Consider the following 16,052-nt stretch of genomic DNA (forward strand, 5'->3'; position numbering starts at 1 on the left):
GTGTATGCAGCTCTTCAGGAAGGCAGAAAAGCTTCACTGGTGACAGCAAGTGATGGCAAATGGTGATAGGTAGATCACTCCGTGATACCAAGACTTTAAGTTCAGATCTGAAGCCCATTGAAGCAAATGGAGTCTTTCAATTGACTTCATTGGGTTTTGGATCAGGACTTATGATCTTGTTTACACTGTGTTTTTTCTCAGAGAAGGGTTAGCTAACAGTGGTAAAATGTCTGATCCTTAGATACACGGCAGCTGTTGGGAACTATGGGTCCCAATTTACTAGTATAGACAAGGTCTATTAGGGAAGTTATGATCATTGAACTGAACAATGACACTGTAAAGTAATAAAATGATAGATATCTGTGAATTACAAAAGCATCAAACTTCTGGGCAAGCTGAATACTGCAAAGATTGGCCACCTTAAAAGAAAAAAGCAAAGCAAAAAAGAAAATGTATGGACATTCAATTTTATAGAGACGGTAATGTTTCGTGCTGCCTTAAACCTGTCTGAAACCAAGTTCCTTGTACACAAGGCTTGTACAATTGCTCTTTCAGCAGCAAATAAAGCTTTTCACTCCATTTTTCAGTTGCTGTTTGCACATTCATGGCAGGAAGAAGCATGGGAGAGAGAGACTTTGGGAGTGCCAAGATGTACATGATGAGTTCCAGCTCAATTGACGACAATCATTTATTTATTTATTTATTTCCCTTCCTGACAATTCTTTTTCAGGAAATAAGATCTGCACAATGGCATATGACTGTGATGCAGAAGACATCCTGAAGCCTCTGGTCTTCCGTCTCCATGACAGCGTTCCTGAAGCAGTCCGTGAGGTCTTACTGGAACGTGGTTGGAGTGAATTTGATGAACAAGAGCAAAATGAAACTGATTGGAATCTGTACTGGCAGAACTCCCCTTTCCGTATGACTGATCACTGCAGCATTAAACCATGGCAGAGGCTCAATCACTATCCAGAAACAGTCAGGATCACAAGGAAAGACTATCTGGCAAGGCATCTGAAACGTATGAAGGGAATTTATGGACCATCTCTTTATGAGTTTAGTCCAGTGGCATTCATCATGCCTAACGACTATGTCAAGTTTATAGCAGAATACACCAAGGAAAGACAGTCACCGGGCAGAAAGCCAAGCTATTGGATCTGCAAGCCTGTGGATCTGTCTCGTGGGAGGGGCATTCTCATTTTCCAGGACATTAAAGACTTAGTATATGATTGCATGGTGATTGTGCAGAAGTACATCAGTAATCCTTTGCTTATTTCTGGGTATAAATGGGATCTCCGCCTCTATGTCTGTGTCACCAGTTTTTGCCCCCTTACCATTTACACTTATGAAGAAGGGTTGGTGAGGTTTGCCACTGAAAAGTTTGACCTCAGTTCTCTGGACAATGTCTATGCCCATCTAACAAACACGAGCATCAATAAATTTGGAGCCTCATACAAAAAAAATAAAGAAGGGATTGGCCGTGGCTGCAAATGGACAATCAGCAAATTCCGTTCTTACTTACGCAGCCACGAGGTGGATGACCTGCTTCTGTGGCAGAGAATAAACAACATCATAATATTGACCCTCCTCGCTATAACCCCTTCTGTTCCATTGACTTCCAATTGCTTTGAGCTCTTTGGGTTCGATATTCTGATCGATGACAAATTCAAACCATGGCTTTTAGAGGTAAACTACAGCCCAGCCTTGCGCCTAGACTGTTCCATCGACACAACAGTGAAAAAAAGACTTCTCCATGATATCATTGAGTTGCTAAATTATAAGCAAATTGACACCTTGAGAGAAAACAAAGGGGCCAGCACTAAATCTTCCTATGCTGGTAGAACACATGTCCCCTTGGCTACACAGGGTGAAAATGTAACCAATGATGTGCCTAATTTCCTTGCTTCTAGGCAAGAGAGTGAATGCACTGCCACTTCTGCAGTACAGTCTCTTTTGGAGGTTACAGCAGGTTCATTTAAAAAGGAGGCCATAGTGATGGGGAAAATGGCCCGAGCACACCCAAGGAAAACACTAACCTCACAGCTACGCGAAAGGATGAACAGGCCAAAAACATCTTCACAATCAAAAGCAGCATCTAAAAGCAAACAGCTCCCAGGAGCTAGACATCCTCCGCACGCATCTGTCCAAGTCACCCATTGTTTGCCTGCTACTGAGTTATGTAACTACAAATTAACTATTCCTCCATATTTTCTCTCAGCTAAAGACAAAAAGCCCTTCCCTCGAGTAGGTGATTTCATCCTTATATTTCCTTTCAACGATGCTGTGCTTGAAGCTTCCAGAAATGGAATAGATGTAAAAAGCATCATACAAGAAATACACAAGTTAATGAATAAACAGTTGCCACCAGGACAGCAGAAAGTAAAGAACAGAAAAGATTATTTAACTTTTAGATAACTCAGTGGATGTTAGGATATAAGCTGCAACACAATGAAAGGATAAGACAATAACCAGATATGAGTGGTGCTGGGCTATTGATATATCTTAGATGGTGGTTTATTTTGAAGATGGTAGCTATGTCAGAAATAGGGATCTTGCAAAACCACACACCTTGTGAAAATGTCTCTTGTAATTTAACAATGACCCTGGGAAATTGTTTTTTTTTTTTAAATAAAAGAATGCATTGAATAATTAATATATATGACATTCTTCTGCCTCTAAGATAGTCCCAAAATGAAAGTTTAGAGTTGAATATTTTTTCAAAAATGTCAGTTCTTGCTGTTGTTTATGAGTCATTTATAAATTCCTACCCTTCATTGCCAGTATTTTTTCTTTTCCTGCCTGGGAGGATTTATAGCTATAAAATGTTGGTTAGTTTACACACTGAAGCATGCAACTTGGATATCCATGTCCTATAGTTTACAAAGCTGCCAGTGTTATTAATGGTCATAAAACTATCAAGTCTTGTTAAGAATCTAGTACAGGGTCTGAGACATTGATATGTCTGGCATTCAGTTCTGCAAACTGACTTTTGTGCAGTGTGAAGAAATATCATCCCACTAGAATTACATTAATTTAATTGAAAAATAGGTTTCTGCAGAAATTCTTATGAAATGTTATTTAAAAATATCCTACATGCTGTTCCAGATGGGTTTTCAAGCCCACTTCTCAAATATTAAACTAAGAATCCCCAACAGGCTGTGTGAGGTAGAAAATATTATAATTAAGTCTCCCGGTGCAACTGAGGAATTTAATATTGGAGCTGGGATGTGACCTCCAAGTGCCATTCTTGGATCAACAGATAAAATCTCTCTCACAGATACAATACATTATATACCTGCTGGGGTCTTACTAGTGTTAAACAATTACTCAGCTTTGTTATGCCATAATTATGCTGCTTTACATCAGACTGCTGGTGTAAAACTTTGAGTGATAAACCCAGTAACGCCGAATTGAAACATTTGTTTGACTTCGTCTAATGATCTCTTGGTGCATCTTTACTGCCATCAACTGTCTGTCTGGCAGTAACTGCATCTGCTATAATTTGCAGAAGTACATCCTCATTTTGGTCCACACATTAGGCAAAATTGTGACTGCCATGTGCTTAGTCTAATGCCAGAAAATCTGTGGGTAGCAGAGAATTGAGGTGTTGCAACTGGATTCTGTCTCCCTGGAAGGTCACACCATATTGCTTCCATGATAAAAATCACAGAGAAATATTTTGGGGCAGTCATGGTCTGTGTGTTTGGGGGGGAGGGGAGGGTTAAAACTGATCCTGCCAAAGGGAATATGGAGCCACACTCATATAAATTATCTGTGCTCTTAGAAAGAATCATCTGTGGCTGGGATAGGCCACTGTCAGAATACAGAGCACAGGGCTTTCGCAGCATGAAGGATTAGAGAAGAGAGGGGTGTGAGGAAGAGGTAGGGAGCTGTCTTTTTGTATTAAGAATAATCAAGTCAGAGCTCATTTTTACTATGTTTTTATTTCCATGGAAGGTGTTCTGGTTACGGCATGATCTATATAGCTCATGTGATTTATGTCATCACCTACCCCTCTCTCTGAGAGCAAACTAGCCTTGTGCTATTTATTCTAATGGTTCCTTTCCTTTTATACTATTAAGCATCTCCTGAGATTTGCTTTCTAGCATCCCAGGTCAGAGAAGCCAACAAAATTACTATTAAATACTTGTTACTAATCTCACCCCCAATGGTGCTAATGGCTCGTGGGTGATACTGTGGGCAATTGCACCTGCAAAGGGTTCCGCTAGCCAGGCTCTGCTTTGCCACTGTCCCTGGGAAGGATGGTGCTAGCTCCTGGGAGAGTGAAGTGATTTGGACCGTGGTATCATGGACATGCACAGGACATGCAGCTCTAAATCTCATTTTCTTCAGACCCAGATGGAGCAGTGTCTACTTTCCTAATGCCTGGCCAGGACAGGAACTTAGAATGAGCTGGCTGAGACTCAATCTAGGCAAGACAGAGATGATGCTAGTGGGTTGGAACCTAGGGGATACGGCAGAAGTAGTTCCTGCCCCTGTTCCTGAAAGGGATTTTGTTTATCCTTTCTTCAACAGGTTTGCAATTTGGGGGTGCTACTGCTGAAGCTGTTGGCCAAAGAGCCTTTTTTTAACCTGCATCTGGCAAGCAGTGCTCAAATTATGGGGGAAAAATGGGGAGGGAGGCTGAATGTCAAGTGGCTTACTTTAATGTGAGGAGGTGTGAGAAGTAAAGGGGAGCCATATGGCAGAAGTGAGGTAGTCCCTAAAAGTAGTATGGGGGCCTGCGTCCCCAAGCCCCTCCATAATTCAAGCACTGTTGGTAAGATATTTGTGACATTTTATTGTGGATCAAGAGCCTGCCACAGAGATCCATGCTGTTGTGACTTTTTAGTTGGGATTACTGCAACGTATTTTGCATCTACATGAGCCTATACATGAAGGCCACGTGGAAATTTTGGTAGACGACAATGCAGCTATATAACTATTAGATGGATATTACCCATACGGAATATTTTACACCAATTCTTTGACGGCTGTAGTGGTCTCATTTTTACCTCTGGGTCCAATTCAAGGTGTTAACTTTGATCTGTAAAGCCCTACAGTCATAATTTAGACTAGAGCCTGGTTACTCGAGAAGTTGCCTCTCCTCTTGTACCACAGTATAAATATCTTTATTTCACTTAAAGTGCACTATCACCTAGGCACATTCACAATAAGAATAATCATATAACAGTATAATGCATCCAGCATCCAATAGTAGCCAACACAAACAATCCCAAACAACACCCTCAGAGAAAGCCTGGGTAAACCAGACCTGACAATATGTCCTGAAAGTCCGCTGATTCAGGCTATGTCAGACCAAGGGAGTAGGGAATTCTAGAGTAAACAGCTCTGCACTGGCAATGCCCTGCCCCCAGCTCTCTCAAATACATATTAAGGGGACTGTCAGGAACACAGTCCCAGCTAATCGCACCAATCACGGAGAAGCACAAAGAGGGAGGTAATCATTAAGATTCGTAGATTCCAAGGCCAGAAGAGAGCACTGTGATTATCTATAGGCCATTATAGCACAGGGCATAGATCTTCCTTAAAATAAAATAAACCCTAGAGTCTCTCTCTTAGCTAAACATCCAATCTTGACTAACCTGTCAGTGATGAAGAATCCAGCATGAACCTTTGTAAATTGTTCCAATGGCTCATTACCCTCCCTCAAAAATGAATGGTTTATTTCCAGTCTCAATGTGTATAGCTTCAACTTCCAGCCATTGGATCGTGTTACACCTTTCTCTGCTAGATTGAAAAGCCAATGATCAAATATTTGTTCTCATGTAGTTTACTTACAGACGGTGACCAAGTCACACCTTAACCATCTCTTTGTTAAACTAAACAGATTGAGCACTTTGAGTCTAATCACTATTAGACATGTTTTCTACTCCCTTAATCATTCTTGTGGTTCTTCTCTGAAGCCTCTCCAATTCATCAACATCCTTCTTGAATTGTGGGCACCAGAATGGAATGCAGTATTCCAGCAGCTGTCACATCAATGCCAAATACAAGAGTTAAAATAACATCACTACTCCTACTCGAGATTCCTGTTTATGTATCTGCAGCATCACAGGGGGAGCTCACGTTCAGCTGATTATCCATCTTTTTTTCAGAATTACTGCTTCCCAGGATAGATTCCCCTTTTCTGTAAGCATAACCTATATTCTTTGTTTCTAGAAGTATACATTTACATTTACCTGTATTAAAACTCATACTGGCTGCTTGCGCCCAGTTTACAAAGTGATTCAGATCGCTCGGAATCAGTGACCTGTTCTCTTTATTATTTACCATTCCCCCAATTTTTGTGTCATCTACAGACTTTACCAGTGAGGATTTTATGTTTTCTTCCAGGTCATTGATAAAAATGTTAAATAGCATAGGGCCAAGAGCCCATCCACATGGGACTCCATTGGAAACACACCTGTTTGAAGACGATTCCCCGTTTACATTACATTTGGAGACCTATTAGTTAGCCAGATTGTGTGCTATGTTAATTTCACATCATTCTAGTTTTTAATCAAAATGTTGTGTGGTATCAAGGCAAACACTTTACAGAAGTCTAAGTATATTATTCCAACCCTATTACCTTTATCAACCAAACTTGAAATTTCATTAAAAAAAATCAAGTGAGTTTGATAGGATCTACTTTCCATAAACCCATGTTGATTTGCATTAATTACATTATCCTCCTTTAATTCTTTATTAATTGAGTCCCATAATAGCCACTCCATTATCTTGCTGGAATTGATGTCAGGCTAAGACCTACAATTATCTGAGACATCTCATCTACCGTTTAAAAGAAATTGGCACAACATTGGCATTTTTTCCAGTATTCTGGGACTTTCCAAGTGTTCCAAGACTTATTGAAAAAAACAGCATTAATGCTCCAGCAAGCGCCTCAGTCAGTTCTTTTAAAACTCTTGCATGCAAGTTATCTGGACATGTTGATTTAAAATGTCTAGCTTTAGTAGTTTCTGTTTAACATCCTCCAGAGATACTAGTGTAATGGAAAGAACATCACCATATGATGAGGCTATATCATTTATTTTTTTCCCCTAAATACAGAACAGAAATATTTATTGAACATTTCTGTCTTTGCTACATTATTATTGACAATTCTACTAGCTCCATCTAGTAATGGACCAATATCATTGTCAGGACTGTCTTTGTGTTCCTAATATATTTTAAAAACTCCTTTTTGTCCTTAACTCTGCTGGCCATAGATTTCTCCTTGTGTGCCTTTGTCTCCCTTATCAATTTTCTACAATTTCTAACTTCTGATTTATATTCACTACTATCAACTACCTGTTTCTTCTATTTGTTTTTATATTATATATATATATATATATATATATATATATATATATATATATATAGCTGCTGAACCAGGTCTGTTTCTTAACAAGTATGGACATGCCTGAAGGCTGTCCTTGGGTATATACCCTCCACAGCTCTCTACTCACCCCAGCTGTGCCTTCCTGTCTACACTGCTATTTTTAGCATGTAGCATCCCACTGACTCCCCCCACTGGAGCCATTCCCCACCCAGGAAAAGACTCTGGCAGCAGAGAAGAAGCAGAGAAAGGCTACAGTGGCTCCCCACTACTAGAGCTATCCCGCACCGCAGGGGAAGAGTCCAGTAGAGGGGGAAAGACCCAGCAGCTCCCTGTTGCTAGATGCTTTCCCTGCCAGAGGGAAAGACTCTGGAAACTCCCTGATGCTGGAGCCCTTCCCTGCAGCAAGTAAAGACTCAAAAAGTGGGGAAAGGCTCTGGCAAGGGGGGAAGCAGCGGAGAGCTGCTGAAGCCTTTCCTCCCTGCCAGAGTCTGTCACTGACACAGGTAGCTACACACCGCAGTGTGGATGCAGCCTGCTCTTCACCGTGGCGTGTAGCTACACATACTACTACTTTTGGCTACATGTAGGGTGTGTAGTGTAGGCATAGCCTTCAAGTGTCAAGCACAATAAGGCACCTTGTAGTTGAGGTCAGCTAGGGTGCTCAAGATAACATTCCCTCGAGGTAAATACCAGACAGCTAGAGGCAAGGTATTTTTAATGAAGGACCCTCAGCTCAGGAATTTGCTTCCTGGCGACACAGCATGACTCCAACTAGTTTCAGGAATTTAATGAAGGGTAGATTGGGGATTGTTTGTGAGGTTTCTGGGGTGTTTTGCCGAGATGGGGGTAATGTTCTTTTTGCTTTATGATTAGAATCAAGTGTTATGTTTTTTATTACAGATCATTCATGGAGCCAGAGACGCATCAGTTAGGAGGCATTTTATTGATAACTTTATACATATATGGTACATTTCTCTGCACTTTCAGAGAATAAAATATAAAAGCCTGCGATAAATGGATTAATTCTGATTTGTTACTTTGAGACAGCCCACAGGCTTGTTTAGATAGATTGCAAGCACAGAGTTATGAACAAAAGTTAGATATTCAACATACAGAATATTTTACATTTACTAGAGACATTCTTGTTTGCAAATAGATTAGAAACCAAAGTTTCATAAGTGTGCCTATAATCCTGTGTGCACCTGCCTTGCTAAAATGCAATACCGACACAAATCAGGGACCAGCATTGCCCTCAGTGAGCTTGATCCCACCCCACAGAAGCCATGAGGAATTTTGCCACTGATTTCAATGGGAGCAGGATTAGACCCATATTTGTGCACAACCACAACCCTGATCAAAAGTGTAGGCGCTGCTTACACCTGCATTAAAGATTTTGGCCTCTGTGTATGTCCCATATTAATACATGGGTGAAGAACAATGGGCCTGATCCTGCAAAGAGTAGAGTGGCCCCTGCAAGTTCAGTCAGAGTTGAGGGTGCTCACCATACCCAGGAAGAAGCCACATATAAACAAGAATATTCCTTAGTCTGCTGTGGATATATACTTAATGGCTCAGACAAGCAGATTTCTCGATACTTAATCATGATTTAAGGGTAAAAGTGACAAACAAAAACTACCAAAAATTTCCTTAGTACCCGTAAACAAACACAAATCAGCTACTTCATTGACAAACAGCAAACTTTTTTAAAAACAGCATTCCTAGGAATAAGCTTAATGTTTCTCATTGGCAGACGCAAACACCATGTCTATTTTCTAACCTGATCGAATACAGTTTTTCAATGACGGCTTTGCTGTGATGGTTATTTGTGACAAACCACTTAGCCTTGTTTCAGCCTTTATGTAGCGGCAAGGAACTGTTAACCTGTAACAAAGGACATGGGATAGAATGGTCTCTTTCAAGAGATCTTTTTTGGATTTCTTTAATAAGATGCCTTGCACAAACTATGTAGAAATGTATCAAAGATTACAATAGTGAAAAGCACACAATTCTAAATAGTTTATTTTACAAATAGGGAATAAAAGAAATAAAAATACTACTATGTTATCACACCCAAATTACATTAAAATATATTCATCATCAAATGCTTAGAAAAGAGTAATTACATTTATACACACTATAGTCTGTGATCAATATTACTGGGAAATAACTTGTTTCATACACTTTCCATCTGGTCAGACTACATCTTCCAGACTGCACAGTAATTTGAATGTAAACTTGTTTGTATTCTGAGCTGCAAGAAACAAAACAAAAAAATGAACAATTGCATAATCTTGGAATTATTTTACACTTGCATGTGAGGAAAGAATAAAGGCAGATTGCTAGGAGAGTCTTCAGGAGCTCTTAAACGTGAATTTTGCGTGGTGGAGTCAAAAGAAATTATATAATGTGGGAGAGAAAGAGAGAAACAACAAGAAGAAATATTTGTCCAGATTAAAGCTATCAGTTCAGACCTCCAAGGAGTGTAAACCAGCATGGCTCTAGTGAAGTCAATGGTACTTACTTCAGCTGAGAACCTGGACCATGATCTTTGGATTTTTACTTAATAAACAGCACTCACATTAATAATTTTGTTTAACGTAGCACGTCTGAGTGGATCTACCATACTGAATAATAAAAACAATAATTTTTACATTTAGATGGCATCTTTTATTCCAAAGGATCCCAAAGTGCCTTACAGCTATGTGGTATACATACAACACCATTGAAATGCAGTCACTTCTGGGGAAGACAGAGGAGCCAACTGGCACTCAAGTAAGGGGAAGAGAAATTTTGGACAAGGTCACCATGCAAACACTCTTATGGAAAGTACCATGGGTAGGTTGATGTCTATTCAGGGCAGACATGAATGCAGTTTTAGAAGCTTCATTCAAGAAACACTTACCCAATAAACTGTAGTTTAAAGTAAATAAAATTCAGTGAATGCAAGTAAAATTCAATCCTACATACTAACTTGAAAGGCAAAAGGCAAAATCCACACATTTGGAATGTGGAACATATGGTCCAAGGGAATCTAAGCATATCAAACCATATGCTTGGTCTCCTAATCCATCCCCTTCTTCCTTGCAGCTGCTGATCAGAAGTGAAATGTTCTCCACACTGCTATTTCTGGTTTTCCTTGAGACACATGGCATTAATTTATGGTTTTTGTACTCCTGAGGGAATTCTGCACCAAAAAATTAAAAATTCTGCTTACAATATTTTAAAATTCTGCAAATTTTATTTGTCATTAAATAAACGTGGAAGCTCCAGCATGGCAGTGGGGAGCACAGGCCACTGGCTGCATGGAGGTGGGAGATCACCCTGCGGCCCTTGCCACCGCCCTCCCGCCGCCTCCCCACCGGGACAGAGATTCAGTGGTGAGGTTGCACCTGACTGACACAGCGCAAGGGCCGGGGCTGCCCCCAGAAACACTCTGGGGCTCTGTCCTTCTGCGCCAGGCACACCAGGTGAGGGTAGGCAGGCTCAGATCAGCAGGATCTAAGTGTGGAGGGGATCCAGGTGCAGGTTGAGAGGCTTCTGTGTAGGGCAATCTGGATGCAGGCAGCTCAGTGGGGGAGTCTGGGTGCAGGGGCAATGGGACTATGCAGGGGGGGTCCAGGTGAATATGATTGGGGCTCAGCAGGATTGTCTGGGTGTGGGGGACTCAGTAAGCGAGTCCAGGTGCTGGGGGAGTGGGGTTCGGTGGGGTGGGAGGTCTGGGGAGCTCATTGAGATGGCCCAAGTATGGAGGAGTGGGGCTCATCGGGGTGGGGGTTTGAGTGTGGGGAACTCAGCAGTGAGTGAGCGAGTGAGTGTGGGGTGGTTTGGGTGCAGGGATGGGGGTCCAGTTTCAGGGGGGCTTGGCGGGGAAGATCTCACTGCGGGGCTCAGTGGCGGGGGTCTGAGTCCAGGGGAGCTCCAGATGCTGGGTGTTCAGATCAGCGGGGTGGAGATTTGAGTGGTGGTCTGGGTGGAGGGGTGCAGATGCACTGGGGTTGGGTGGACAGGGGAGCAGTTCCCTGTGTAATGACCACTCCCCCTACAGCTGAAGTGCCATGGGGGCAGGAAGCGGGGCGGGGCATGTGGAGCTTCCTGTAGCGGGGGGAGGTTTCTGGGGGTGGGTGTGACTTGACCCCAGCTGCTCAGTGCAGGGGAAGAAGTCCCATCCTCCTCCACCCCCAATACAGCCAGGACTAGCTGCTGAGCCCAGTGCAGGGTAGGAGCCAACGGCCAGAGTGTCCCCAGCTCTGTCCCAACCTGCAGTGATTTACCTAGCCGCCTGCTGCTTTGAGCACGTGAAACAACATCTTGCGCTGCTGGGGAGGGGCACGTGACTGCTCTTGTGGCTTTCCTTTGTTTCCCGTCAGAAAGTCATTTTTCTGCAGGGAAGCAAAAAATCTGCGGGGGACATGAATTCTGCACGCACGCAGTGGAACAGAATTCCCCCAGGAGTATTTTAGAGAACACAACTCATTATGAGAATGATCCTTAACTGACTTTGATAGGAGTTGTGGGTGCTCAGCACAAGTCACAATCAGGCCCTAATTCTTTCAAGGAACAGAAAGGCAGCTAAAGGGACAAGGAAAGAAACATATTAGACTTGTGCACTTCCAGGAGATAAAGATATCTACAATGTAAAATAACAACAAATCTCAACCAGAAACTGGCTTGAATGACCTATGTACAATACTGCACCTAGAGGAGATGAATCACTTCTTATCGAGAATGATATTGCCCTCTTCGTCTTTGATTCGAACCCGTCCAGAGGAATACTTTGTTTCCTGTTGGCCACTGGAGTACACAGTCTTTATAGTTCCATCAGGGTACTCCCTCCTCTTGAACTGTGATGTGTGAATCTCCTTCTGCCCATTACTGAACATCACCATTTTATCGCCGTTCCTGAAAAAAATGACAATGTACAAAAGCCCAAATTCCCCCATGGGTGTACAGTATATCCTGACAGAGACCCCGGCAGTGGAAAATACACTGTGGGAAGGCTGCAACAGGTAGCTGCAGAAACCAATGCTGAGGGCCAGGACTGCCTTCGAAGTGGCCAGCACTGGACAGGGAAGAGGCGTGGGATATGCTGAATCAACACATTCCAAAAGCTGCTTTGAACAGTGGGGCTTTGATTGAGTCCCAGCCATAACACAAAACTGCTCCCTGCTGGTGAAAGCTACAAGAAAGGCGAAACCACAATTATGCTGCCTAAAATGAATCCTCCCTATGGTGTATGGGCCCAGGTTGGTGCAAGGACACATAACTGACATCTCCTTGTGCCCAGGTGGGTGAAAGTAGCCCAAATGTTATATATGCTGCGGCAGGAGATGGCCAGGGTGCATAGAAATGCATTACTGAGACTGAATGTTCATATGAATAGATCTGATTTGCAGCAGTGGGAGTGGAACATAACATGTCAGATGGAAGCGTTCCCTCCAAGTTTCAGTACAGCTCTGATCTTCAACCATGCAAATGTAATAGCCTTTACAGAAGGACTGTGGTTCTCGGCAGTTCTCATAATGTAGTCTTCATCACAGAGATGTGTCAGTACATAAACTTAACTCAAATAATACCGAACACCACAATCTGCACTTACATAGCATTCTTCATTCCAGGATCTGAAAGCACTTTAGAAACAGTGATTCTCACAATACCCCTGTGAGGCATGCGATGGTAAGTATTATTATTACTCATTTTTTGCAGAGGCATAGGCAGGTGTTACTTGAAGTGACTTGCACAAGGACAGAGAGTCAGTGACAGAGATAAGTGTAGAGGCCAGGAGTCCAGATCTTCAGTCTCTTGCAGCTCTACGCACTAACCCAGTGCATCTGCCACTCCAGTGCCTTGCCCCTTGCGTAAGTCATTACAACTGTACAAAGAGAGTGTAAAGTGCTACTAAATCAAATCACACCCTCTCTATCTGGCTGTAAATGACTATATCAGATGGAAGGCAGTGAAGAATTATTCCCAGTGTCTTGCTCTGATAAAAGCTTTCCTCCAAATCATACTCCAAATCCTTTCTCCTTTCAATTCTTCTGAAACAGCCAAATAAATCGGTATGTACTGAAAACAACCATCTCGTTTGTAAAAATGAACCTTGTAAGACACAAGCTAAAGCTTTAACCTTCAGCCCTCCCACCAGGAGAGCCAATATACATTTACGCAGTGCCCCATTCTGACAGGATACTTACTTTTCTACTTTTACTACTGTACCATCTGGAAAAACCGTTTCCTCAAGCCCACCATCACAGAAGCGTTTCACTGTCTGATCTGGGAACACAATTTCTTTGGTGCCATCCGGATGGTGTTTTTCTGTAGAAAACAATATTTTTAAAGTCTATTTAGAAACTCCTTCATGTTGGCTTATATGAAACTATAGCATGTTCTTTCACCGATATGGGAGTGAGGAGATGATAACCTACTAAAAAAATGAAAGAACAAATAAGCATCTAACTGATGGTTTTACATCTGTAGATCTCAAAGCAAACATCAATTATCCTCATTTTACAGGTGGGGAATCCAAGGGACAGAGAGGTGATGTGAAAAGTCTCAGTCTCCCAGAGTTAGAATCAGGCAATTTTTTACAATAAGATACTTCTGCAAAAGTAGTTCAAAGTTATAAACTATCACATACCTATCTGATTGTTAGGGAACTGCAGCACCTCCAAGCCATTTGGATAAGTGGTATGGGTTGTCTGTGCATCTGCATAATAATAAATCTGCAAGAACAGTGAAGAGTTTGCATTTAGTTTCCAATATTTTAATAATGGGATTCAGTTATGACAACATGTTTTAAAAAAATCTCTCTCAGAAAAATTATTATGCATTAACTTAGGGTATTTGGAATACACACAAGTATCTATATTTATATTTTAACTCCTCCCCCTTCTCCTTCCTTCACATATAGGATGTGTCCAGATTTTGCTGCTTTCTCCTCTGCAATATCTAGATGATCAATACAGTTGCTAAAATTATCTTCCTTGCCCACTGGATCCTTCCTCTTTCTCTCCCTTTTACACTTAAAATTCTCACCCTACCTTCAGGATCCTGCTCAATTCCACTCCAGCTTATATTATTATGATCACATTATTATTTCCTATTATGGTATTATGTAGTATTATGGTAGTACCTAGAGGACAGGACCCCATTGTGCTGGTACCATACAAATGTATAATAAAGAGACAATCCCTGCCCCAAGGAGTCATGTCTCACACTTAGCTTTGTACCATGTTTTCTATTTCCACCTGCTCCACCAAAGATGCTAGACTCAATGCTCCGTTTGAGCCATCTTCTACTGCTATCTTGGCTTCTTCCCACTCTTCCACTTGTCTGTGGGATAGACTCTCTAGCCCAGTTCACCAAGCCACCCTGCTTCTCCTTCAAACCCCTACCAAAAACTTTCTTTTTCCACCATGTCCACAAGATGTAAGGTCTTCTAGTACTAGTTAATGTTCATAAAATATTGAAATGCTTTTTTAAAATAAAGAAAAGACAAATGTTTACACACCACTCTCTGATCCGGCATAATCTTCTTTACATCTCCATTGAAAAAAGTAACAACAGTCATCCTTTTATCAGCACTGATCTCTTTCTTGGTACCGTTGCGGAAAGTAACCGTTCTACGTCCATCAGTAAGCAACTCTTCTACCTTTAAACACAAAAAACACCCCACACAAGAGAAACAATGGGCCAAACTCTCCCCTCCCCCGTGCAGCCTTAGTGAAGTCAGTAAAATAGCAGTGGTGTAACTGAAATAAGAGTTTGCCTCTAAATATTTTCATTAACACAGGGACCTCATAGCCTGCAGCACTTCAAAGCTTATTTCTATAGCACGGGTAAGTAATTCCTGCATCACTTGTGTGCCAAGAGAGACCTAAACATTGGTTATTTTCCCCCTTAGATGCTGGCTTTGTTTTGGGACAGGCTGGCCAGATTGCTATTTCCTCTCATTCAGTCTGAGTTTCAGAGCGCAGGCAAGCACTGTGATTTCTTTGAAGGATGGCGATTCTGCAGCTATTCAGTTGGAGTGAGTTTAGAATCCTGATTAACACAATCTAGTTAGTCTGCATATATCTCCACACAAATCAGAACCAGCTGAGTCACCCACCAAGAAATCTAGGATCTGGGCGGAGGGGACCAAAATGATGTGATCTGAGGAGTTAGCATATGGTGGTGACATATGCAGATGGCAATTTTATTTCCAGATAACGTGACCCCATTAAAAGCACTTCAGCTTTACAGAAGTTAACTTTGCCACATGCTGAGAGCCCTGGGAAATCACCCAAGACCTCTTGACAAGCAGACAGTGAACACATCACCAGTGTACTCTTCTGCAGCTGATGTGTTTGTCAGATGAGACTGCTGTCTCTTGCAGACCCTCTAGTTAACCCAAGCAGGCTTTTCTGTAGTCACTAGGGCAGCTGCTTCGGTTCAGATGACATTGATTCACATAACAGAATCCATTCAGTGAAATCCCAGTGGAAAAGGCAGCCAGAAGAGCTGTGCTTTAACTCTACCATATGGCTCTAGTGTCATAACACATTCCTCATGGGAAAGGAAGGAAAGAGGAGGAATACAAACAATTTGGGAGGAGGGAAAGAGGAAACCAGGGCTTCCCAAAACAGGCACTGCAATGGTTACTTGCGACAATGGCTCATTTAAATGCAATTTTATTCAAAGATGCCTGGATAATAACTGAAAATTGTTATGA

At 41.9% G+C, this 16,052-nt stretch overlaps 2 protein-coding genes across 2 annotated transcripts in view; one reads left to right on the forward strand and one right to left on the reverse strand.

The window, feature by feature from the left end:
• Positions 1-741: 741 nt before the first annotated feature.
• Positions 742-2,799, forward strand: TTLL2 (tubulin tyrosine ligase like 2). The gene has a single exon (XM_067535828.1). The coding sequence runs from the start codon at positions 748-750 to the stop codon at positions 2,413-2,415; it is 1,668 nt and encodes a 555-aa protein (XP_067391929.1). The 5' UTR covers positions 742-747; the 3' UTR covers positions 2,416-2,799.
• A 5,467-nt stretch (positions 2,800-8,266) lies between these two features.
• LOC137145226 (centromere protein J-like) overlaps positions 8,267-16,052 on the reverse strand; it is a 73,409-nt gene continuing 65,623 nt past the window's right edge. The window contains exons 18-22 of the mRNA XM_067535922.1: positions 14,850-14,990; positions 13,977-14,061; positions 13,534-13,654; positions 12,038-12,241; positions 8,267-9,593 (exon numbers count right to left, since the gene is read on the reverse strand). Coding sequence (XP_067392023.1) covers positions 12,052-12,241; positions 13,534-13,654; positions 13,977-14,061; positions 14,850-14,990 — 537 coding nt within the window. The 3' untranslated portion in view covers positions 8,267-9,593; positions 12,038-12,051. The remainder of the gene's footprint in view (positions 9,594-12,037; positions 12,242-13,533; positions 13,655-13,976; positions 14,062-14,849; positions 14,991-16,052) is intronic.

This window comes from Emydura macquarii, unplaced genomic scaffold (genome assembly GCF_026122565.2).
Source record: "Emydura macquarii macquarii isolate MOO-44397 ecotype Brisbane River unplaced genomic scaffold, CSIRO-AGI_Emac_v2 contig_3517, whole genome shotgun sequence".
NCBI classification, from domain to species: domain Eukaryota; kingdom Metazoa; phylum Chordata; order Testudines; family Chelidae; genus Emydura; species Emydura macquarii.